Source organism: Ochotona curzoniae, unplaced genomic scaffold (genome assembly GCF_017591425.1).
Source record: "Ochotona curzoniae isolate NIBS_2020 unplaced genomic scaffold, NIBS_Ocur_1.0 contig_430, whole genome shotgun sequence".
In the NCBI taxonomy this organism is placed as follows: Eukaryota; Metazoa; Chordata; class Mammalia; order Lagomorpha; family Ochotonidae; genus Ochotona; species Ochotona curzoniae.
This window is the reverse complement of record NW_024466219.1, coordinates 28,378,355-28,403,682: the sequence shown is the minus strand read 5'-3', so window position 1 is coordinate 28,403,682 and position 25,328 is coordinate 28,378,355. Positions and strand designations below refer to the sequence as shown.

Below are 25,328 nucleotides of genomic sequence, written 5' to 3'. Positions count from 1 at the left end.
GGTCCAAGCACTTGGGCCATCTTCTGCTGCCTTCTCAGGCACCTTCCAGGGAGTTGTATGGGAAGTGGAATAGCCAGGATGCAAACTGGTACACATATGGGACTTGCCGTTACAGGCAGTAGCTAAACCCACTATGCCACTGTCTGTGACACTGGCTCCTAACCGCTATAAGTTCTAAAACTCACAGGGAGATGCATTAAAAATGGAATCAAAATCAAGACATTCTCATATTAATAGTAGCTCACAAAATCAGTAGAGGATGTTCTTCATGTGGAATAGAAATAATCAAATAGAAGACTAAAGATGCAAAATGAAGTGCTAGGAAAATTATAACTGTAAACTAAGTGAATATTGATGGGATATCAATGCAAAAAGCAGTAAAATCATGGAGTATTAAAATACAGCACCAATAAAAGAACAAAGGAAAGAGGAGTGTCCAGCCTAACAGGTAAGATACCTGCTACTCCACGGTGACTGCCAGGTTCAAGTCCTGGCTACGGAGCTAATTTTAGCTGCTTGCTAATACAGACACTAGAAAGCATCAGGTGATGGCTTACGCAGTGGGTTCTTGCCATCAAAGTGGAAGATCCATATCAGGTAACAAGCTTCATCCTGGGCTAACCAAGGTACTAAGGGCATCAGGAGAGTGAACCAGCACATTAAAAGATCTGTTTCAGGCCCGGTGCTGTGACCTAGCTGCTAAAGTCCTCGCCTTGAATGCACCGGGATCCCATATGGGCGCCGGTTCTAATCCCGGCAGCTCCACTTCCCACCCAGCTCCCTGCTTCTGCCCTGGGAAAGCAGTCGAGGATGGTCCAAAGCCTTGGGATACTGCACCCATGTGGAAGACCCAGAAGAGCTCCTGGCTCCCAGCTTCAGATCGGCGCAGTACCGGCCATTGTGGTCACTTGGGGAGTGAATCACCAGACAAAAGATCTTCCTCTCTGTCTCTCCTTCTCTCTGTATATCTGACTTTACAATAAAAATACTGATTTGTTTCTTTTTGACTCTAGTATTAAAAATACATTATGGAACCAGTGCTGTGGCAAAGTGGGTAAAGCAATCACTTGCAGTGCTGGCATCCCGTGTGAGCACCAGTCGGAGTGCTGGCTGCTCCCTTTCAATCCAGCCTCCTATTGGGGAGCCTGGAAGAGCAGTGGAAGATGGCCCAAGTCATTGCGCCCCTGTACTCACATGGGAGACCCAGAAGAAGCTCCTGGCTCTTGGCTTCTGCCTGATGTGACCCAGACCATTATAGCCACTGGGTAGAACACCTCTCTATCTGTAACTTTTCCTTTCAAATAAATAAAACAAATCTTAAAGAAAGTATTTAAAAATTTTAAAAATGCATTACCGTAACAGATCTAAGTCATGAATGAGCTGAAGCCCAGAAGGGTAAAGCTATTCATCTATATCAGACTTTTTTTAGTTTAGAAAATTATTTATCTGAAAGGCAGAGAGATATGGAACAATTTTTCATCTACTCAGTTACTCCACAAACACCTGCAGCACCTAAGGATAGCCAAGAACCTGGAACTCAATCCAGGTCTCGCACATGGGTGATGGTCCCAACCACTGGAGCATCACCTGCTGCTTCCCAGGTGCACAGTTATTACAGAAAGCTGGAACTGAAGCAGAGCTAGGAATTTAGCTTGGGCACTCGGACATTAGAGGCAGGCATCCCAAAATGCCTACTAACTGCTATGCCACAAATCTGCCAAAATTGCAGCCTTCTTAGTGAAGTCCAAAATATATGCTATGGCCTTCTAGGATTTTATATAAAGTCAAGTGAAACAACCTACAGTTATCAAGTTTAGCAAGGTAAGAGTAAACAAGCTGTGAGAAAGAAAGGAGGAAAAAGGAACACAGAACATGCCATCAAGCAGAAAGCAAGTACCACTCTATATATTTCAACTCATACATGTTCAAGAGTTAGATTATAAGAAAAAAAAATATTGCTCCTTCAGTTTCTGTGCTTATCTATTTATGCCACAACTGACTCCGGAAAAAAATGTTAAGATGCATAGACATTTGAGTAAGCAGCAGATTGCCAAGTGGAAATAATAAAAACCCTTGTTTCACTGCAAAGAAGACAGCACATGTAAATACAGAGAGGTTGCAGTGTATGGAGCAGCAGGAGGGGCTGCTGCCTGGTGCAGCTGCAGAGCCGCTCAGGGCCAGCTGCAGAAGTGTCCTCCTCCTGCAAGGAATCTAGAGCTGATTCTGGAAGGATGAGAAGGTGCTTGGCAAACTTTAAGTGCCACAATGATATACAGAATAGAACCATAGAGGCTATACAGGGTTTGACCATGGGGGACTGACAGAAGAGATGAACATTCAGATGTTTTTAGGGTGAAAAATCTTAAAATGAACTATAAAAATGTTCCAAAAGATCCCTATCTCCAAACTTGAAATGTAAGTCTTAGAGGATTAATACTTAAATATGCATCCCAAACAAGTAGTTCCATATTTGAAACTTCTGACATCACTGCTATGTGCAGTCTGAGTATCTGACTATAATAAGTACATCTGATACTTTCACTAACTATATATTCCTTTTATGTAACTAAGAACCAGCTAATACAAATCATTCAGGATTTTCAAAGGCTATATTAAGAGCTACCAGAACAAATGCAACAAATCAGGATTACATAACTGACCATGAAAAAAAGAATTAAGTGGTGGACCCAAAGAAAGGGTGTGCATCACCAAAAGCAGCACTGGGCAGCAGGACTGTGAAGCCACTCCCTTCATCCGAATGAAGGGCATTAACTTCTGCACGCTGGTCAGAATGGAAAGAGCATTCAAAGTGAAGGAAAAACAAAGCAGAAGGAAGAGAGACTAAGTACAGCTGAAAGAGCCTATAGATCAATTCAAAGATGAAACTGTACTAGCATATCTACTTAATCATAATGGCAATATCACTGTTAATGAAGAACAATGGAAACCGTACTTTTGCAGGGCCATCTCCTTCTGCTGGTAGAGTTCACTCAGAATCTCCACTTTCTGCTTTAGTGTTTTGCACTCGTCTTCCAGTTCAGCTTTGGTAGACTGCAAGGAACTGTGGTCATCTTGTAATTTCTTAATTTGGTCTATAAAAGATAAACAGTTGATGTATGTATGCTCAAGGACTTGAGGATTTGGTCAAGGGGGCAATGCTGAGAGGAGTAGGAAGCATGCAAGTAAGAAACCCTCTACATCTTTCCAATACAATTTTATGTCATTCCAACATATGACAGCTTCTTCTCAAAAAGTAACCTACCTTCCAGGTTACATTTAGTGGACATGGAGGCTCTCAGCTTACTTTGTAAAAGTTTTAGATCTTCTTCGACTACTGATATTGCAGTCTGTGTCTAAAAATTGCAAAAGAAAGATTCTTAAAAATGAGGCACAGGAACAATTCATGGCTAGTTGTGGGGCTCTAAGAAGGGCTGTACCCGAGAGACGTCCATCATCTGCTTAATCTGATTCTTCATCTTCTCGCTCTGGTTGCCTAAAAAGCAAAAACTTCCTGTGATTTCCCCTGTTTGCTTTTAACTCTAAATTTTCTTGATTTCTCCAAAGTTAGATGATTATCATGTTTCAACAACGAATGAAACAATCAGTTAACCAAGTCAAGTGAACTTGACTGACTCCTAAGAGAATTACAAGCTTAGATTCACAAAGTAAATTCTCAGTTTGTACAATGAAAATATTATTCGTGCCATTTGTGAATAAGAAGAAATGTGTGAGATAAAGTCTTTCTATCGCAGACCCAACTCCACAGTGGCAAATGTATTATCCAGAAAGATTCACACCCCTTTTTCCAAAGCGTTTGGTTTAAGACAGTATGCAGGCAAGATCCAACTTGAAAGATAATGTCTAGAAATTTTCCTCACCAGTAAACACTTCTCCCCTCAAGTCCCAGCACACTCTAACTTTTGTCATTGGTTTATGGCTCAAACCACCTTAATACCTTTAAAAACAGGAGGTAAGCCTCAAAATCAAAGAGCTAGAGATGAAGTGTATCAAAATCATATGTCATTTCCGTAAGGCTGAGAAATAACTTCTCTCTACTCTACAGTGTTTCAGTATTTAGAAGCATAAAACATAAAGTCCTCAATTGCAAAGGAAAATAAAATCAACACTGCTTACAAGCTGTTTTGCTACCTCCATACCCCATCAGCCTACATCTGCTCAATGCAAATAGACATGTATATAAATTTAGTGACAAGTGTCTACAGTTTGAAGAAATCCAGGGGCAGCATGTGGAACAGTGTAAGCGACCACTGACACCAGCATCATGAATCAGAATGCTACACTGAGTGTCAACTAATCCACTTCTGACTAATCCACTACTGTGCCTGGGAAAACAGAAGATGGCCCTAGGCCGCTGCCACCAATAAGGGAGACCAAAATGAAATACATTTTTGTCTTCTGGTTGTGGCTCAGGCCAGTGCAGCCATTGAGAGTGAACTAACACATGGAAACTGATATCTCTCTCTCTACCTCTATCATTTTGTTTTACAAGTAAATATTTTTTTAAAAGATGAAATGCAACCAGCTGAAAAGCAGCATCGGTGTACTTACAGACAGAAAAGCAAACAGAAATCCCACCTCCCCAAGATGATATTACCTCCTAGTTCTCCTTTGGCTAATTCATCTGACTCATTTCCTCCTCTACTTGGACAATCAGATGCGGATTCACTCTCTAACAGATTCAGCTGTGTAATGCAGTTAGTCAAAGCCTGCAAGAGAAGCAAACGGGGTAGAGCCCCTCAATTACATTTAGGCAGATTTTGTGAGAGTTCCCGAGCATTAAGCAGGCAAACAAACTTACATTGACATCACCATCTTTGTCAGTAAGAGCTACTTCCGTATCTATCTTAGATTTCTCAAATGATTTGATTTGTTCACTGAGTTCCGCATGTGATTTGCTCCAATCTTCAATTTCCTGCTGCAACTGAAATACCAAAGCACACGAATTCCTACAGGTTAGGGCTCTTGCATTACAGACACTAGGGCCATGTGGATGTGACAGGGACAGAGAAAATTGTGTCCCCTGGCATGTCACTGTGGGCTAGGAGTGAGGGGAGGGTGACCCTACCCTTCCAAGCACTAATAAGAATATCAGAACTATCAAGTTATTGCATATTTCAGAGAACTGCGGCAATGTCAAATAAATCACTTCAAATAGGAAAGGACAAACACGTCTCATTGTCGCCTAAGTCCAGACTCCTAACAGTAACTGTTCAAGCAAGCCATGGGATTACTAATTTTTTGGTTTAAAAAGTCCATCTAGTCAACCCTTTGGAGCTACTCAAGTTAGTAAGTTGGTGCTTGACAAGATGAAGACTAAACACTCTCATGGCTGCAATGAATTGTACATAAGAACAGAAAATCCAGAACAGATGGAGAACATACACATGGACCAGTTTGGGAAGCATGGTTTAAACTGCATATCCAAGAACAGGGTTCTTCATGAATATTTCATTATCTTAAAAACAGTTCCAGGAAAGAAATTTATAAGACAATGACTTTCAGTTCTCTCGATCATCTATGACGTGAATTTTGCTTACCTGTTCTTTTTTCTTTTTAAGCCTAGCATTTTCTTCTTGAACTCGGTGGCATTCAGACTTCACCTTCTCTTCACTAAGTTTAGCTTCATTAAGGGCGATCTGAACCTAATGCAAAGTAACCTCTTAGTGAATTAATTCCAAAGGGAGAAAAACGGTCATAGATGTAGTTTTTTTTGCATACATTTTGCACAACTAGTTTCTGCTCAACAAAACTAAGACGCAGTATTAATACTTTTACCTCTGAAAATTCTGAAGCATTCATTGAAATAACATTCTTTAAAGTCTCTATAGACTTCTTGTTTTCCAGTATCTGTCATGTGGAAGTAGAACAGAAAACATGAATTAGGATTTAACTTAAAATTCCAGGGTATATGCTTCAATGAACACACACTAACAAAGCTTATCTTGAGCCACCCTTTACATTACAGGAAGAGCAGGAGATTCGCTTGGTCTGGAAGGAAACTCAAGATTAAAAAGATGAGGGAAAATAATCAAAGGTGTAAATATTTCATGGCTTCTATCAACTTTGTCTGGTTATGAAATAATGTAATATTGGCTCTCCAGACAAATAGAAAGTAAATACATTTTCATGTAGACAAGTTCAAATTAATGTTTTTTGTTAGTTTGTTTTTACCCTAGGAGTGAAAAAAAAAATCCCAAAGTCACTTCAAAAATTCTTGTCTAAGAGTTAGCATTGTGGTAAAGTGGGTTAAGTTCCTGTCTGTAACACTGGCATCCCATATGGCCGCTATTCCAGTTCTGGCTGCTCCACTTCTGTTCCAGCTCTCTGCTGATACCAGAAGCTGGCCCAACTACTTGGGCCCCTGCCACCCATGGGTGGAGACTTGAGTAAAGCTTCAGGCCCAGCCATTACAGACCATTTGGGGAGTAAACCAGTGGATAGAAAGTATCTCTCTGCTTGTCCCTCTCACTGTAATGCTGCTTTTGAAATAATTTTTTAAAAGATTTACTTATTTTTATTGGAAAGTGAAATACACAGAGAGGAACAGAGACAAAGATCTTCCATCTGCTGGTTCACTCCCTGAGTGGCCCAAAAGGCCAGAGCTGAGCCAATCCGAAGACAGGAGCCAAGAGCTTCTTCTAGGTCTCCCACGTGGGTGCAGGGTCCCAAGGCTTTGGGCCATCCTTGACTGCTTTAACAGGCCACAAGCAGAGAGCTGGATGGGAAGCAGGGTCCCTGGGACACAAATTGGTGCCCATATGGGATCCCAACGCGTGCAAGGTGAGGATTTAGTCGCTAGGCTACCCTGCCGAGTCCTAAATAAAATAAATTAAAAAAAAAAAAATACTCTTGGCTGGGTCTAGCTCAATGTCTAAATCCTCAGGTTGCAAACACCAGGATCCTATACAGGTGCTGGATCATGTCCTGGCTACTCCACATCCCTTCTACTCCCTGCTTATGGCTTGGGAAAGCAGCAGAGGATGGCCTGCCCAAAGCTTTGGGACTCTGCCTTTGCTTGGGAAACCTGGAAGAAGCTCCTGGCTTTGGATCCACTGTGGCCACTTAAGGAGTGAACCAGAGGATGGAAGATCTTTCTCTCTAGTAAATCTGATATGCCTTTCCAAAATAAACAAACTTTAAAAAAAAAATTAACCTGACTATATTAAATGGTAGAATTTGAGAAAGATCACATAAACGTTACATACAGAAGAATCCCCAATAGCCTATGATGACGTTAGAGGTGAAACCCGATTCCCTGCTGTTTATAGATCCAGATGTGCACGATCACTTCCTTCCCAAGAATGCAGGAAAGAAAAGGTTGAAAAATAATCATTTTGGGGCCAGTGCCTCGGTGTGGCCGGTTAACACCAAGTTTCACCTGTGGCACCAGCATCCTATATAGGCACTGGTTCAAGTCCCAGCTGTTCCAGTTCCAACCCATCTCCCTGCCCTGCTAATGGCCTGGGAAAGCAGCAGGGATGCCCCGAGTGTTTGGGCCTCTAAACCCACGTGAGAAAGCCAGAAAAAGTGCCTTGCTCCTGGCTTTGGAACAGCCCAGCTGCAGCTGTTGCAGCCATACTCAGGAAGCAGAGAAGATCTCCTTTTCTCTCTGTAACTCTGCCTTTCAATTTAAAAAAAAAAGGGGGGGGGATCATTTGAAAGGAAACACCTGGCAACTCCTACCTCAGCTGGATGATCATGCTCAAGTGGGATGGGGTAGCCAGGATGGCAAAGTTCAATTCACATAACGTACAAAATAGTTTCAATGTCAGTTACAGTAACAGCAGCGGAATGCTTACCAAGTTCTGATTCATGGCATTCTGTTCTCTCTCAGATTCTAACATAACACGAAGATTTTTAGCAGTGTCATCCAGAATTTGATTACTTTCTTCAAGACGCTTGATTTTATCCTACCAAAACAAAATACTTAGTAATACTTACTCATGCCATTTACTTTCGATTTTAGATTACAATCTTAAAAGATGAGATTTTTTTTACCTTAAATTTAACTGCTTCATCAGAGAGAATTATATTTTGTTTCTTGGTTTCTTGAACATGTTTCTTAGACTCTTTGATCTACATAAAATCGAACATTGAGAATTCAGGTATATTATAGCGCTACCAAAACTTGTTTTCAAGGGAGTGACCCCTTACATAGGGAGGCACTAATTTGTAACTTAATGACTGCTTAGGATTTGGACAACTGCAAGGCAATAATAAGAAAATACAATTTTGAAATATACTAATTGAACTATAAGACAGGTGGAAATATATTGAAACAATGAGGGGAAATGACTGAAAGAACACCTTTACCTTTTTTTCGTAATCAGACAATTTCTGTACAAGCTCTGCATTTTCTTTCATGATATTTTTCACTTTCTCAGAAATCTGCTGTTCAGTGACTAAAAAGGGGGAAAATCCTTAAGATTACTATGATCAATAATACCCACACACACATACTTCCCACATGTTACCTGGCACTATGAGGAAAAGAATTTGCTCAGGCACATTCATGCCTTTAAAAAGTACTTTGTGGGGCCCAGCGTGGTAGCCTAGTGGCTGACATCCTCACCTTGCTCACGCCGGGATCTCATATGGGCACCAGTTTGTGTCCTGGCTGCTCTCCTTCCCTTCCAGCTTCCTGCCCAGGACCTGGGAAAGCAGTCAAGGACGGCCCAAAGCCTTGTGACCCTGCACTCTGGAGACCTGGAGGAAGCTCCTGGCTTCAGATCAGCTCAGCTCCAGCTATGGTAGCCACTTGAGGAATGAACCAGCTGATGGAAGATGCTTCTGTCTCTCCTTCTCTCTGTATATGTGACTTTCCAATAAAAATAAATAAAATCTTAAAAAAAAGTGCTTTGTGGATGAGTGTTAAGTGGGTTAAGCAATCACTAGAGATACCTACACATTCCATATCCAAGTGCCTGGACAGAGTCCTGTCTCTACAGATCCAGCTTCCTGCTAATGCGCTAGGGAGACAGCAGACGGTGGCCCTCAGACTTGGTTTCCCACCACCCATAGCGGTTACAGGGATGAAGTTTCTGGCTCATTTAATCTGACTATTATCTTATTGTAGGAATTTGGGGAATGAACCAGCAAATACGTGTGTGTGCCATTCAAATAATCTTTTGTTAAAAATAATTTGTAGGATGTGCATGTGGTACAATCGGTTAAGCCACCACCATATCCCATATTAGAGTACAGGTTCACGTCCTGGCTGCTCGACTTCTGCTCCAGCTCCCTGACGCTAATGCAGCAGATGATGGCGCCAATGTTGCAGCTACTGCCGTCCACACTGAGGACCCACAGGGAGTTCCTAGCTTGCAGCCTCAGCCTGGCCCAGACTTGGCTATTGCAGACATTTGGGGACTGAATCAGCAGATGGAAGAGTTCACACTCTGCTTCTCTGTTACTTTCTTTCACATGAATAAATAAATATTTTTACAAAGCATTCTAGGGGCTGGCACAGTGGCTAAACAGGCTAATCCTCCACTAACAATTCAGCATCCTATAGGTGCTGGTTGAGGTGCCGGCTATTCAACTTCTAATCCAGCTCCCTGCTTTTCACCTGGGATGAGAGCAAAGGACAGCCCAAGTCCTTGGGACCCTATGCCCACATGGGAGACCCTAAAGAAACTCCTGGCCCCTGGCTTTGGATAGGCTCAGTTCCAGCCATGGTGGCCATTTGAGGAGTGAACCAGCAGACAGAAGATCTCACTCTGTCTCCCATTCTCTGTAAATTTACCTTTTAAATAAAAAATTTTTAAGATTTATTTATTTTCATTGCAAAGTCAGATTTACAAACAGAAGGAGAGATAAACATCTTCCATCTGCTGGTTCATTCCCCAAGCAGCCACAATGGCCAGAGCTGAGCCTATCCAAAGCCAGGAGCTTCTTCCAGGTCTCCCAAGTATGTGCAGGGTCCCAAGGCTTTGGGCCGTCCTTGACTGCTTTAACAGGCCACAAGCAGGAGCTAGATGGGAAGTGGAGCTGCCAGGATTAGAACTGGTGCTCCTATGGAATCCTGACACATGCAAGGAGAGGACTTTAGCCACTAGGCTACCACACCAGGTCTTTCAAATAAAAAATTTTTTAAATCTTTTAACATAGTAATCTATTGCTAATAACAACAGGGGTGTAAACTTTTTGAAATCTAAAAACTCAGTGAGATTCCATCAATATATTTCAGATCTGAAAGATAGCAAAAAGTTAGAGCTCACTTCACAAGTACCCTTCTTCTCAGAAAATGGGATCACTTCAAATACACCATTTGCAAAAAACAAACAAAAAAAGCAGCAGCAGAAAATTCAAGCATATTACTATTCACTTCTTCTCCTCAGGTCATCCATGTAAGCAAATAGTTAACATGACTAAAATCATTAGCACAGGCTTGTAGTTCACATATAAGGAATCTGAATTACTCCAACATCCAGAGCTATCCTGCACCAAATCAAGCTAATTGCCATCACCCAACTCCTCATCACCTCCAGCTATTCCACTTTCCAAGCCAGCAAGCTAGCAAGAGTAAAATCCTCGGGAATTGGGTCAATCTGACATCAGAAGTCACCATATAGATCTACTCCTATTTCACCTACAACTCAATACAAAGGAAGAACAGTACAACAAAATAACAAAATAAGCCAGAAAACTTACCTTGATATACTTTATTTTTTACCTAGAAGAGAAACAAAATGAATTGGTATAAAACATTTTACTAACAGAATTCACTTCCTGATGGTCAAAATCTTAGTCAAATGGAATTTAATAATGGTTTGGTTCAGCGTAACAATTCAATGAGATTAAAAAATAAGGTCAAGCAACAACTCAAACCCCAAAAACAATTTTTGATTGATAGAAACACTAAAGTATGTTACTTTCAGCCAAAGATGTTTAATAATCTATTAAGTGAGCACCAGTCTTAAGAAGTAAGCACCTATAACATTGTATATTGTTGCTGATGTTATGTTGTGGCTTTAAATTGATCGGGATGATATTTTGCCAGCATTGCCTTCAGACCAGGGATGGTCTCCCTAAGAAGCCGTTGAACTTATCTGGACAATAAGATGCTGGACTCTATGCTGGGTATATGCTTGCAATGAAGGAATCTCAATTGAACTTGAACTGTGGTTACACAACAAGGTGGAGGAATCCACCATGGGTGGAGGGCTTAGAGAGGGGTGGGGGGAATCCCAGTACCTATAAAACTGTATCACATAATACAATGTTATTAACAATAAAAAAAAAAGAAGTTTCCCTCTAAATATGCATAGCAAAACTGATGGTAACATATGGCCCTATATTTTTTCCCTTCTTGCCAGCTCACTAAAATAAATTTACTTTCAATTAAAAAAAAAAAGAAGTAAGCACCTAACTTTATTAAAGTAGATAATTTTTTCACAATAATACACTAATGCTTTATTTACCCAAAGGGTTTATCTGACAACCCCCAAACAGCCAGAAAGAAGTCTAGAACCAATGATTTTCAAAAAGACTCTACAGAAACAAAATTAAAGATAAAATTTTTATCTAAGATATGCCTCTAATTCTCCAGAAGAAAAAAATCATAGAAATCATACTACAAGTTGGCTACTTACTCAATCTGGAAATATCCAATAAGCTAAAACATCAGACCTTCTCAGATCACTAAAATCAGTGGTTATAAACCTGAAAGGTTTCAAAAGTTGGATTGCTAGAGGAAAACCAACAAGAGAAGTGTTGGGCTGGTGCTGTGGTGTGGGGAGTTACACTACCCCCGCAGAGCTTGGCTGGGTACTAGCTGGAGTCCCAGTTACTCCACTTCCAATTCAGCTCCCTGCTAATGTGCCTGGAAGAGCAGTGAGGATGGCCCAAGTGCTTGGGCACCTACACCAAGTGGGAGACTCAGAAGAAGCTCCTGGCTTTGGCCTGGCCCAGCCCCAGCTATTGGGGCCATTCGGGGAATAAACCAGAGCATGGGAGATTGACTTATTCTCTCTTTCAAATACACATAAATCTTACCAAAAAAAAGAGGAATATCAGCTGACATCCTCCTTAAAGGGAAAAAGATGTGGCATTTCCCAAAGATAGCAATGAATTACATGATAATAGAACCAAATCAGTAATTAATTATAACAAATTATAAGCATAACTAAAATAATTAATTATAACAAGTTATGATAAATATAAGCATAACTAAATTTCTCTGTAAGCGAGGATATGAAGAAATATTCAGACCATGGCAGAAGACTCTATGGCATCTCAGTATCATCATAGTATCTACATTCCATTTACAATAATGTTGTTAGAGGAAAATGCATTCAGAAAACTGCAACACGGCAAGAAATGACTATTCATCTAATGTCCTAGCCTTGCTAATTAGAGGGAAAGTTTCCTTTGCTCCCTTTCTTCCCATCAACATGCAGGGGAAAGTGAGAAAACGCTAAAACTAAAGACCAAGTGCCCCAAGTCAGACGCTGAGGCTGGGAAGCAGTGTCAGGACACGAAGCCACAGGAAAACCCAGAGGCCGGGCCGTCTGCTGTGGGACCAGGGAGAAGGGGAACTGTGTTTTCCCTTTTCCTGTCCCTTCCTTTTCATGAGGAACAGCTATAGGTCAGAAAAGTCCCGAAGGAGAACAAGCAGGAACTTTTCAAGAGAATGTTTCTTTTCAAGCAATTATAGACCCAGCTGTACAAGATAAATACAATTACATTTGGTATAATTTGTAAAATTGCAAAAAAAAAAAATACTTAGATTTGGAAAGATTGGTATTCAGTGCTTTTGGCAACTCCAACTGTTAAGATTTAACTGAAGGCTTTTTATCTACAAAACTCCTCTACACTGACAATGTTTACCAATCATGTTAAGTATGACATATAGTGGCATACAGACTTCCTTACATAGTTCAAAAAGTTCATGGAAAATGGAATTAAAAGATGAGCTTATTTTGGGGTGAAAAATCTGAAATCCATGCATGTGTGATTTCTTTACAATGTTCACAGAAAATGTATCTTATGAAAAAACCATACATGAATTTTTAAATATTTTGTAGTAAAATATCTATTTCTTCAATTTTCTAGAAATTTTCCTATACAAGCAAAAAGTTACAAGAATTTCTATCATTTTATCGGATTTCCTTTAAGTACTTTCTCAGAGTGTGTGTATATAACAAAGCTTATCTGCAGTCTGAAGTCTTGGAGTTTACTTTTATCCACTTACTATTGAGAATCTGCTGTACCCCCAATGTCTTCAAAATAAACAAGGCCATCTAACAGCCTGTTATACAGATGTGCAATCATTTACATTTCCCTCCTAGGGGTTATTTAGGCTGTGTTTTCACTCTATAAATACTGCTGCACTGAACTCCGGTATAAGATCTTGAACAGATTTTTAGACATGACGTTACAGGATGTAAAAAGGATATGAACATTTTAAGGCTTCTGATACATATTATTAAACTATTTTTGAGGATGGCTGTATGAATTACCAGTTCTATTTGTAGAACACACACATGCACTCCTACTTCTTACAACAGTTTCATAAAAGGATTTATAAATTGAAGTTTTTCCACTGAGATCATATGCATCTCATTTGCTTTCATCTTTACCAACATAAACATTACACCAAATTAGTATAGTTCAAAAGGCTAGCCTGAATTTATAAGCACTCAGCTGTCAGGAACTGAGAAAAAAAAAAAGGTTAGATTCATGCATCAAAGTACAGGTTAGCTTAGTTTACTCACCACGAGGATGGTTCTCCAGAAGAAAACAGCAAAGGAAGCAATTCCCAGGAAGGCAGTGAGAAGAACAGGTTTCCAGGGCAGTCCATGAAAATCAGGTCCCGGCTGGACCCCATCGGGCAGCGTGGCAACTAGCTGAAACAGGTGCATTGCAAAGAATGAGAAACTGTAAGGAAATCTGCAGTGAAGTATTCCAAAGTGTCGTCGTAGAAATTCTAAACCAACATCAGATGACCAATCTCCTCCCTCCCCACAGCCTCGAAACTCCTCCTGCTTCCAGAAAGAGCGAGTACAAGCAGCCTCCTGCTCCTGCTTGGTCTTGCCTGGTGTTTTGGAGTCCCTTGAGTCTAAGTCCTTTCTAACCGAGTACACTCGAGTCCTTTCATACTGCAGTGCACGGGCCCTGCCACACAACGCTAAGACATCATTAGGGTTCCTCGGATTGAACTTTGGTGTTGGGTAAGTTGGCTTTAGTCACGCAAAAACAAAAACAAAAACCACCTAAGGGAGAGTGACTTAAACATACTATAGAAATAATCAATTTTCACGGCTGCATATAGAACCAGTATGGCGACAATAACACCAACGATGTGTTACTCCTTGTAAGATCTTTAACCATAACTTCCACTCTTCTGGTTTGAAAAACAACAAGAAATGCTAAGTTCAGACAGTTGGAGGTGACTGGTCTACCTAAACTTTGGAATTTAATTGTCGTCTCTAAAGCTCCATGCCTTGATTCTAACCACTTTCTCAAAGACGGGAGTTAAACACCTGCCTGCCACACACTGCTTTCACTACCCTAAGCACACCCAGTCCCCAGCGATGCCCACAGGGCAAAGACCGGCAGGGCCGCCATGCCCTGTGTATTTTGACCACAACAGCAGACCAGAAGGCAGCAGCAGGATCTATCGCTTTAAGTGCTCCACCATAAAATGGACTGGTGATAAAGGCTTCTTCAACGGACCCAAGGCACAGCAAGCCACGTCCTGCCCGGCCTTGGGCCGGACGCACGCCTCGGCCCGCCAGCCAAGGCAGCCACCCACTCCACTCGCCACTCGTCCACCCGCCGGCCAGAACCGGGAATCCCGCCCTGGGAACGGGGCCGTCACCTCCAGGAGCTTGGCAAACAGCGCTGCGTAGAGCACCGACAGGGGTCCCAGGAGTTCCGGGTCCCCCTGGGAAGCCGCGACAGAAGGCACCGTGGCGGGCACCGAGTCCATGCTGGCGGCGACGCTTCCCTGCCGACAGGCTCCGGACAGCCCCCCGACAACGCTCCGCCTCGGGAAAGGCCCCGGCTCAGGGGGGCGGTCACCGGGAATGAACTCGGCCTTCACCCGGCCACTAGCACTTCCCTCCGGACGCCTCCGGTGGCACACGTCACCCGACACTGCTCCCCGGGCCGCAGTCGGCGTGCTGACGCGGAAGCGGGTCCGCGGGGGCGGAGCCAGAGTGGAAGAAACCAATTCCGGGGGGGGACGGGGCAGAAGCGCGAAGGAAACCTGCAGAACCCCGGTCTCGGCGAAGCCAGCGGCCCCTCTGCGGAGTGAAGACGCCAGGGGAAGCTGCATGGGAGAGACGCTGTGGGCGCAGGAGACCCCCCAGCGGGTGACTGCGCTGGCACACCATGCAGTGGCCCCACGTGCCCAGACCCTGGAAGTGATGCCTCCCGGCTCCTCTCCCGAGGGCCTGTAGCCCGGCACGGCCGCCGGGTCCAGGACAGAGACCTGCCTTCTGCCCACGCCCGCCCACGGCTCAGTTCTTCCTCCCAAGTTCCCCTGTCCTAAGCAGTCAGGCCATCATCACCACTATATCTAAGTGTTGTAACGAGGCTTGTAAGGTTACTGACTTAGATTATAAATGTTTGGGAGGAAAATTATCGTTGGGGTGAGAAAAGCGGTATTTGTAGATCGTAAAAAACATGCCTTCCAGTTCCATAGGGCCAAGTTCAAAAGAACAAGCAAAACCCTGAAACAAGAGCCTGGCTGGACCCTGTGAAAGTCCAAAAAAGTAGACCATGAATCCCAAAAGGTAGACCATGAGACCGAGCAGAAAAGCCAGGAGGCAGCTGCGTTGCACACCTGGCATACAATAAAAATCAGCGGAAGAGGCATATTTAGCACGGCCATATGGAAAATGGTTCAAGAATACAAAAGGGGAGGGGGTCTTTTTGTCATTGTTTACAAATATCAGAAGCCTGAATGTAAAAAATAAAGACAAGTACTAGGGGGGAAAATGGGCTTTTTTTTTTAATGTATGAAAAAATGTATGTGCACTAATATGGTAGAATTACGTCTTAATATTCAGAGGCCATAAAAGAAAGCAATTGTAAATTTGATGACTTAAAATTATTTACCCAGCTCCCTATAACCTCCCCCAATACATACAAGAGCAAAATAAACACAATTTGCCATTGACAACCTGAGGGAACGATACATGTAACATATTACAGACAAAAGATACAATATTCCTGAAATACAAAGAGCTTTACAAACACATGAAGATGACCAGCAAACCTAAAGGAAAATGGGCTGAAGAAATGACTTGTAAGCATATAGAACACAGAAACATCTGCTTCGCTCATCAGGAAAGAAATACAAATTGATTCTACACCAGGTATCATTTCTCACTCAGGTTGGGAAAATCCAAACAGCTGACAACAGGCTGTTGGAGAGAGAAGGTGAGGCAGACAGCCTCTCTTCCAACATGGCTATCATCACACAAAACGACACAACTTGACATGAATGAGAACTGAGCAGCCTCTCCCAGAATTACCTGCCAATTCACCTGCTGACTCAACCATAGCACTTCTGAAGATATAGCTCAAAAACAATGGCAATGCAGCAAGAGAAAAATGTTGGCAAGATGGGCAGAAGAGGATCTCTACGTGTCTGCCTGTCACTCTGCCTTGCAAAGAAACAAAACAAAAGGATACATGCACGAAACTGTCATTTCAGCCCTATGTGCAGCCTTATTTATTGGTAATAAGAAGATTGCAAGCAACCAAAATATCCATCAAAGAACTGCTGAATGAGCCAAAGTATATCACAAAGCTGTACGTAAGAGGTAAAATAGTTTTACATACAGCTAGGCTATGTTTCCCTAGCTACATAAATAGGATCGGGCAGGGTATGATTTCTAAAATACATCTGAAACAAGATACAGAAGAAGTATGTTTGGAATACTACTTTTATCTAAGCAAGTCAAAGAGAAAAACAAATTTTTTTTAGAGTCTCAAGGTAAAATTGTGATGCAATAAATTACATGCACTCAAATGATCCATTGACTTGTGAAGCCATCGTCATAACTCAGATAATGACCATTTAAACTCCCGAAGTCTCCTCAAGCGCCTTGCTAACCCCAGTGTCTCTTGTCACTCCTCTCGGCGCCTCACCCCCAGGTGGAACCGTGATCATGATGGTTTGTGTTTTCCAAAGTTTTATATACGTGGAAGAAAACATGAGCGATTCTGTTTTCTCTGGCTTCTCTCATTCATCTGCCTGGCTGCATGTACATGTGTATCTATGTATAGAAGTTGATGTTTTTCTTGCTAAGTAAAACTCCCTTGGAGCAGGCAGGACTAGCACTGACACTTAGAAAGCTGGTGCTGCAGGCACTGGCTCGGCCCATCGTGCCACAATGCTGGCTCCGAGACATGGTTGTTTTTAGATGTAAATTTTTTATCTGGTGACAGTAGACTTCTGTGTTTCTGATCTTGGGGAAAAATCATTCATTCATTCAGTATGAAATATGATGTTGGCTGTAAGTTTACGTTTTTCACCCTTGGGGCTGGCATTATGGTACAGCCAGTAAAGCCACTGCCAGCGATTCCAGGGTCCCACATGGACAACAGTTCAAGTCCAAGCCGCTTCATTTCTGAATCTGCTCCTTGCAATTCACCTGGCCAGGCAGTCCCTGGGCTCCAACACCCACATGGCGGAAGCAGAGGAGGCTCCTGGCTCCTGGTTTCAGCCAGGCACAGTCCAGCTCATTGTAGCCATTTGGGAAGTGACTCAGTGGATAGAGGATCTTTATCCCATCTTTGCCTCCTTCTCTCTCTCTTCCTATGACTCTGCCTTTCGAATGAATAAAAAAATAAATCTTAATTTTTAACCCTTTTATTGCTAGCTTTTTGGCTTTTAGATCATTATTCAATGATTTTTTTAACCTAAATACTTTTTCTGTGTTTACTGAGAACATATAAAGTATATTCATCTTGAAGAACCAGTTTTGGGTTTTGTTTTCTCCATTTTTCTTTTGTTTCCACTTCACTAATTTACCTTCTCAAAGATCTTTATTACTTCTTCTGCTCGTTTGAAGACTAATTTGTCCTTTTTAACCAGTCTCTCTCTCTCTCTCTCTTTTTTTAAGATTTATTTATTCTTACTGGAAAGGTAAATTTACAGAGAGGAAAAACAGAGAAAATATCTTCCATCTGGCGGTTCACTCCCCAAATGGCCACAATGGCCAGAGTTGAGCTAATCTGAAGTCAGGAACCAGGAGCTTCCCTTCAGGCCTCCCACGTGGGTACTGGCACCCTAGGACTTGGGTCATCCTCTGCTGTTCCCAAGCCATAAGCAGGGATCAGGATGGAAAATGGAGCAACCAGCTTACCAACTAGCATCCATATGGGATGCCATAGCTGCAGGTGGAGACTTAGCCTATCACGCCATGGACCCAGCCCCTGCTTCATACTATCTTAGGAGCACAGGTACTTAGGATACTACTATTCTCTTAATTAACTGACTTTTTTGTCATTAGGAAATAAATTCCCTTCATCCCTAGTCACATACTTTGCTCTTGAGTCTTTTACATAATTCTAGGTTATCTTCTTTGCTGGCTTATTAGCTATATGGTTTTGCTATGTTAGTAGTTGCTTGAGGGTCTATAAAATACATGTTTATTCCACTCCACCTTCAAATGACACTACATGCCTTCATGTCTTGAATAAGAAATTTAAAACAGTGACTACCATTCCTCATCTTTTTGATCTTTCTATTATTTTACAACTTACTTTCAGGTGTTTTTCTAAACTCCACGTTACATTGGTAATATTGATCTTTAAATAGCCAGTTGCCTTTGTAACACACGTAACAAGCAAGCAGTCTGAAATATTTACCCACAGGGTTGCCACTCCCAGTGTTCTTCATACCTATGGACAGCTTTAGGATTCCCAAAATGTTATCATCTTTCTTATCCCTAAAAGACTTCCTCTAACATTTCTCAGGGTTCAAATGTGTTGGTGAGTTCTTTCAGCTCTTGTGTGTGAGAAAGTCTCCACCTTCATTTTTGAATGGAACCTTGCTGCATATGTTAAGGTAGGCCAACAATATTGCTCTTAAGGTACAGGGAAGATACTACTCTATTCTCTCATTCCTTATTCCTGGCAAGAAATCTGCTGTCATCTTCATCCTCTTCTCTGACTACTCTTGTTCACTGGCTCAGAGTAACTTGACCTTGCTATATCTTGGTATCTTCTCTATGCTGCTCGGGGTTTCCGTGGGCCTCCCAGACCTCTGGTTTTCTACTTTTCCCACACTCGGGAAATGGGGAGGGCATTGTTTCTTTTAGAACACCTCTTCTCTTTTCTTCTAGAGCAACTCCAGTCTCGCAGCCGTCTCCACATCCACCAGTCTCTTCATGTGTAATGCCTAACTTGTCAATAATCCCATCTTTTGTGCCTATTCTCTCAGGAACTGTGTAGTTTTCATTGCTAAGTTCCAGTTGGGGTCTTAATCTCTCAGGGCAGACATGAGTCTTAGCAGCTGGGATGCTGCTTGGGGGTATCCACATCCAGTTTGGGGTTGGACTGTGGGTTCAAGCAGTACTGTGTTGGGTAAACATTCCTCAAGGCTAGACAAAGAACAAGAAAATGAGGGGAGGGAGGGAAAAAATGGGAAAAGAGCACCTGCCAGCCTGTCAAGAGGACTGGGAGACCCATGCATTAGCGCTCACCAGAGTGAATGGCTGTACAGGAGAGCCAGCCAGCACGTGACAGGGTGCTCGGCCTGCGTGTCGGCAGGAAGTCAGCTCCACAGAGCCATGCATGCACGCACACAAGGGCTGCTGAAACGTACCACCAAGAGCCAGCAAGGAAGCTTCACACACCGCTGGCGGAGTAGGAAACGGGGCAGCTGCTTTGGAGAACTGTTTGGCAGGTTCCTTTTTAAAATACATATATATGTATTTTTTTTTTTAATTGAGAAGGCAGATTTGCAGAGAGAAAGAGAGACAGAGAGAAAGATCATCCATCTACTGGTTCACTCCCCAAGTGGCTGCAATTGCCACAGCTGAGCTGATCTGAAGCCAGGAACCAGGTGTTTCTTCCAGGACTCCCATGCAGGTGTAAGGTATCAAGAGTTTGGGCCATTCTCTACTGTTTCCCCAGGCCACAAGCAGGGAGCTGGTTGGGAAGTGGAGCAGCTGGGACATGAACTGGAGCCTGATGGGATCCCAGTGCTTGCAAGGCGAGGATTTAGCCACTGAGCCATTGTGCCAGGCCCTTGGCAGCTTCTTGTAAGAGAAAATATAAGCCTACCATCCGAGGAGACTCCTACATATGAGTCCCTTTGTATTGCCATCAAACTGAAATTCCACAATGGGAAAAAACTAATATGTTCTTAAATATGGAGGGACATCTGGCTGTGATATAACACTAAAGGAACTGGGCCTGGAGTGGTACCCTAGTGGCTAGAGTCCTTGCCTTGTACACATTGGGATCCCATATGGGTACCAGTTTATGTCCTCGCTGTTCTGCTTCTCTTCTGGCTCCCTGCTTGTAACCTAGGAGGGCAGTCAAGGATGGCCCAAAGCCTTGGGACCCTGAACCACGTGGGAGACCTGGAAGAGGCTCAGTTCCAGCCATCATGACCACTTGAGGGAGTGAACCAGCACTTCTCTCTGTATATCTGCCTTTCCAATAAAAACAAATAAAATAAATCTCTAAAAAAAAAAAAAGAGTGCAGGGATCAATGTTGTGGCATATCACACTAAGCCTCCACATCAGAGCCACGGTTCAAGTCTTGGCTGCTTTGCATTTTGATCCAGCCCCTTCCTATAGCACCTGGGTAAGTGGCACAAGATGCCCCTTGTGGTTGGGTCCCTGCAACCCATGTGGGAGATCCAGATGGAGTTCTGGGTCCCTGGTGTCACCCTGGCCCAGCCCAGGCTAGCGTAGCCATTTAGGAAGTGAACTAGGGGGAAGAAGATCTCTTTCTTTATGTGTCGTTCCCTCTCTGTCACTCTGCTTTTTGAATAATTTTCTTTTTAAATGATATAAAAGTAGAGGAACATATAGCCTTATAAGATAGGTGCTTTCACTGTGGGAAATGTTGATATGCAATGATCAGGGCTGTATCAGAAGAGATGACTGCAATGAGTGAGAAATTTGACAAGCAGTCCTCTAAAGTCTCTGCTGTCAGATTCCACTAACTATTGGTCACCTATTAATCTGTGAGTCTGACATCTGATACAACTTTTCTGGCTGAGTTAACACCCTGTTACTCCCAGACACACCAATATCCATAGCACTTGATACTTCACTTAGACTGGTTCATACATAGTTCCATGTCCCCAATTTTCACACATATTTGACAAGCCCTTTTATGAAAGCTTTTCAAACATTAGAACTTCACCTTATACTTCTTAGAATTTTTTATATCAGGCACAACATAATGTATGTATTGAGCCATTAAAATGCTTTATTGAGGAGGCCAGTGCTGTGGTATGCCAAGTGAAGCTCCACCTGCAGTGCTGGCATCCCAAATAGGCACAAGTTCAAGTCCCAGCTGCTCTATCCAATCCATTTCCCTGCTGGTGCACCTGACAAGATGGTGGAGGATGGCCCCAAGCGTTTGGGCCCCTGCACCACACAGAAGAGCCTGGAAGAAGCTCTTGGCTCCTGGGAACTAATGGCTTTGGACTCTGGCCATTGTAGCCATTTGAGAAGTGAAGTGGCTCTCACTCTCTTTTTCCTTTCTCTTTGCCTTTCAAATAAATAACCAAACCATTAAAAAAAATTTTTTTTGGAGGATCCCTTTCAACAGAGTGCTTAATAGCTTTCTGCCTCGCTACCCCACTCTTAAGTCTATATCTTTCCCTTTCACCCTAACTATAGACCATGCCCTATACCACAACCGTGCCTGCCAGCCCAGGCCAAGATGGCTCTATGACCATATGGAAATACAGCAAAGACAGGATTGCTCCCGCAGCTGGAGGCTGTTTAATATCTCAAGTGGTGATGACTAAATTCTGAATGTGGAAGCTACCTTGATCCCTGGGCATATCACTATTCTAACTGCATGGATCACACACATCTTTACCAGAGTGGCTGTCACCATCACAAACCCCTATGGTATAGAAAACCGACCTGGCTTTCTTTTGTCACTCTCATTCTCATGGCCTTTCCAAAGAATTCAGCAGGACATTCAGTGTCTGAAATCTGCCCTCTCATTATCCATAGGAGCATTTAGTGAGGGATGAAATCCTATAAAACACCAGGCACTGCACCAGACATTTTAGATCATCAAGTCATCCAATCCACATATCAGCTTGATTGGGTATTATCTACTTTGTTCAGATGATAAAGCTGAAGTTCAAAGTGTCAAAGGTTAGTCTTTTGCCCCAGACTTCTAAATAATGACTTTGGAATTTGAAAACAGTCACCTTGGCACAAAATCAATATACTTTACAAAACAACAACAACAGAAAAATCCTCTTGAAAGAACAAAACCTAGAGGAAACCACTCTTGTTGAGGAGGATCATTTCTCAGCAGTCCCAAGGGCAACTTGGCCTTCAGCTTGGAAAGCTTGCTTACTGTAGCCCTCAATTTTCTTAAGACAAATCATCAGTGGCAAGAAATACCACAAGGGGGAGCTAAGTCCTAAAAAGCTTAGACCAACAGAAGGATTTGGATGACGACAATCTTTACAAAAAGATCAGTTTAAATACATATTCTATTTGAAGTAATTCTAAGAAATATTTTTATTTGTCCCCTTGCTGCTTCACACCTTGCAGGGATTTCCCACCTCTGACAGTCCGACACCATTCGTCGTGGTTTCCCGGGAGCTGCCCCAGCCTCCCTCCAACAGACTGCTCCAGCTCCACATTTTAACACCACCAGCTACTCATGCCTTCCCTGCACCCCTTCTCTTCATGATTCCATGTCTCACGCTTCCCCCTTCTTCCTCCCCTAGCCTGTCCACTCCACAGGAAACTACTCATCAAACTCCCATTTGAACTTCATCTCTGCTTAAAATGTTTGGCAGTTAACCTTGAACTGCCATCCTTTAAACACAACAAACCATTGCATGCAATCTAACATTCTACCACCAGCTAAACACATTGCTGTCTGCCCACATCACATGTCATTTCAAAGGAGCTATCTTTACCTCCAAGCCAGCCTGAAGGGCTCTGAGGGGCAGGAATCATGCTTTATAGATGGCCCAGCCCTGCTACCGCAAAGCCTGTTGGTGGGCTAAACTTAGACAACAGGAAAGTCACACACCTGTGGCTCATTTAGGAGGCCAGCTTTAAAGGAATCAGGTGTCATTATCAGATAGACATTTTACCCCGTGCTCAAAATCAACTTAAAAACTGTTAATCATCAATATGTTGGTTGAAGAAATTATGTTAAACTTACCGTGTTGCTTACATAAAGCAAGAATGAATATGTGAAAAGAACTGCATTTTCCACAGGCGTAGCACTTGCTGACTCCTCCTCCTTGGTCTCTGGCTGCTTTTGCACATCCACAGCATTCACAGGAGTGCCTTCCGTTGCAATCAGCCCTAAGACTGAGGGGAGAAAGGATATTTTACTTCATGCTTCAGAATGAGAATTCTCAGTTTAACATTGAGTGACCACTAAAGCCCAGTCACAGGACCTAGAATATGTGGTTCTCCTGAAGACAATGGCACCAAGAAGAAACCTCCAAATCCCAATGGGAACCACCATGCCCACTGATAAGAGAGTGAACACATCTCCAGGTCTCCACCCCACCAATCCCCTCCATTACTCCCTGCCCATGCAACTGCTGTGGGAACAAAACTTGCTCATGGTCATTGAGAAATACAGAATGTTGCACTCGTTCCAAAGAGAAACAGCTAAGTTTACCAATCATTTGATTTAGTGTTGATGAAGTCATGTATAAAGAGTGTGTCTTGCTCACAGATTGCAGGTGTTTGATCCAGCATCGGACTCCTGGCAAGGGCTCAGTGACTGCCTTCTGAATGGATGAAGAAGAGCTGCACAAAAGGGAACGTAGCAAATGCCCAAAGCCAGCAAGTAGAAGGCTCACAGGGTAGGGAACTGGCATGGTGATTCTGCAGACAAAGTACAAGTCCAGCTACACCTCAGAGGATTGCCAGAGAAGGGGTTGGTAGGGAGGGGAATTCAAGAAGTTATGTGTGTCTGGTGCACATTTTGTAAACGCAAAAGTCCAACACACAATCAGTGAGAAGTTGGTTTTGTTGTGTCTAATGAGGCAACACTTGGTAGTGACCCATGACTTCAACCACTGGTGAGGTTTTCCCCATCAGGCCAGGATCTCAGCATGTAAGAAGCATGAGGGGCCATTTGCAGAGACTTCTCTGTAAGAGTCATGAGTGTCATCTTGTGATAGAACTAAAGGAATGGAACAAAGAGTTTGTTCTCGATTCTGTGAGCATAAATTTCTTGAATTTTGAGCAAAAGCAGTAACAAATCTTAATGGCATATGATTCATCTTCAGCAAACAAATCTTTTTAGGTTAAAAAAAGAGAGGGATGATTAGAAGTAAATAATTATGGGTCCAGCATAAATCCTCACCTTACACGTGCCGGGATCCCACACAGATGCTGTTTTGTGGCCCAGTTGCTCCACTTCCCAACCAGCTCCCTGCCTATGGCTTGAGAAAGCAGTCAAGGCTGAACCAAAACCTTGGAACCCTGCAACCACAGGGGAACCCTGGAAGAGGTTCCGGGCTCCTGGCTTCAGATCAGCTCAGCTCCAGCCATTGCGGCCACTTAAGAGAGTGAACTAAAAGAGGAAAGATCTTTTTGTCTCTTCTCTCTGTAAATTTGCCTTTACAGTAAAAATAAACAGATCTTTAAAAAAAATACATAAAAACTAAAGAATTACGTAAGAATGCAATCTCATGTCATTCCTCCTCAAATTAGCTAAATTCCTCTGTGTGCTGACCCCTCCTACCTTGTGTGTGTATTGGAACTGTGTGTGAGTGTCTGTGTGTGTGTTGGGAGTAGGAGATGGAGTTAGCCCAGTGCTGAGACAGTTAAACTTACAGACAAAACCCTCTCAAAACACAAAACACAGTAAGGACGTCATCACATCACCTTGCTGAACAGACCAAACAATACCATCAGCTGTTTCTGGTGTGCTGGTGGAATGAAAGGAAGCTACACAAACATGAGACAGCAGCTGAGTACATGATGGGGGCACTGCTTTTCTTTTGTACTTTTTAAAAAATGGTTTTGTTGTCTCCCACTGGATGTAGATCATGAGCTATCAAACTGGACTATTCCACACTCCAATTTCTCTATTGCTTTTGACAAGGATAGAGGATATGCTTTGGATATAAATATCTCCTCAATGCATTTTT

General features: G+C 42.7%; 1 protein-coding gene across 8 annotated transcripts in view; it reads right to left on the bottom strand.

Annotated features, from left to right (window-relative positions):
• MIA3 (MIA SH3 domain ER export factor 3) overlaps positions 1–25,328 on the bottom strand; it is a 50,227-nt gene that overhangs the window by 7,616 nt on the left and 17,283 nt on the right. For 3 of the 8 annotated variants that reach the window (XM_040985712.1, XM_040985714.1, XM_040985716.1), the window contains exons 6-18: positions 23,375–23,526; positions 13,740–13,871; positions 10,675–10,696; positions 8,335–8,423; positions 8,020–8,097; positions 7,821–7,931; positions 5,797–5,868; positions 5,559–5,663; positions 4,820–4,942; positions 4,616–4,727; positions 3,438–3,493; positions 3,263–3,353; positions 2,954–3,092 (exon numbers count right to left, since the gene is read on the bottom strand). In XM_040985712.1, the coding sequence (XP_040841646.1) occupies positions 2,954–3,092; positions 3,263–3,353; positions 3,438–3,493; positions 4,616–4,727; positions 4,820–4,942; positions 5,559–5,663; positions 5,797–5,868; positions 7,821–7,931; positions 8,020–8,097; positions 8,335–8,423; positions 10,675–10,696; positions 13,740–13,871; positions 23,375–23,526 (1,282 nt within the window). Of the gene's footprint in view, positions 1–2,953; positions 3,093–3,262; positions 3,354–3,437; positions 3,494–4,615; positions 4,728–4,819; positions 4,943–5,558; positions 5,664–5,796; positions 5,869–7,820; positions 7,932–8,019; positions 8,098–8,334; positions 8,424–10,674; positions 10,697–13,739; positions 13,872–14,845; positions 15,127–23,374; positions 23,527–25,328 lie in introns of those variants that run through there. The other 5 variants (XM_040985713.1, XM_040985715.1, XM_040985718.1 and 2 more) reach the window with 4 other exon arrangements.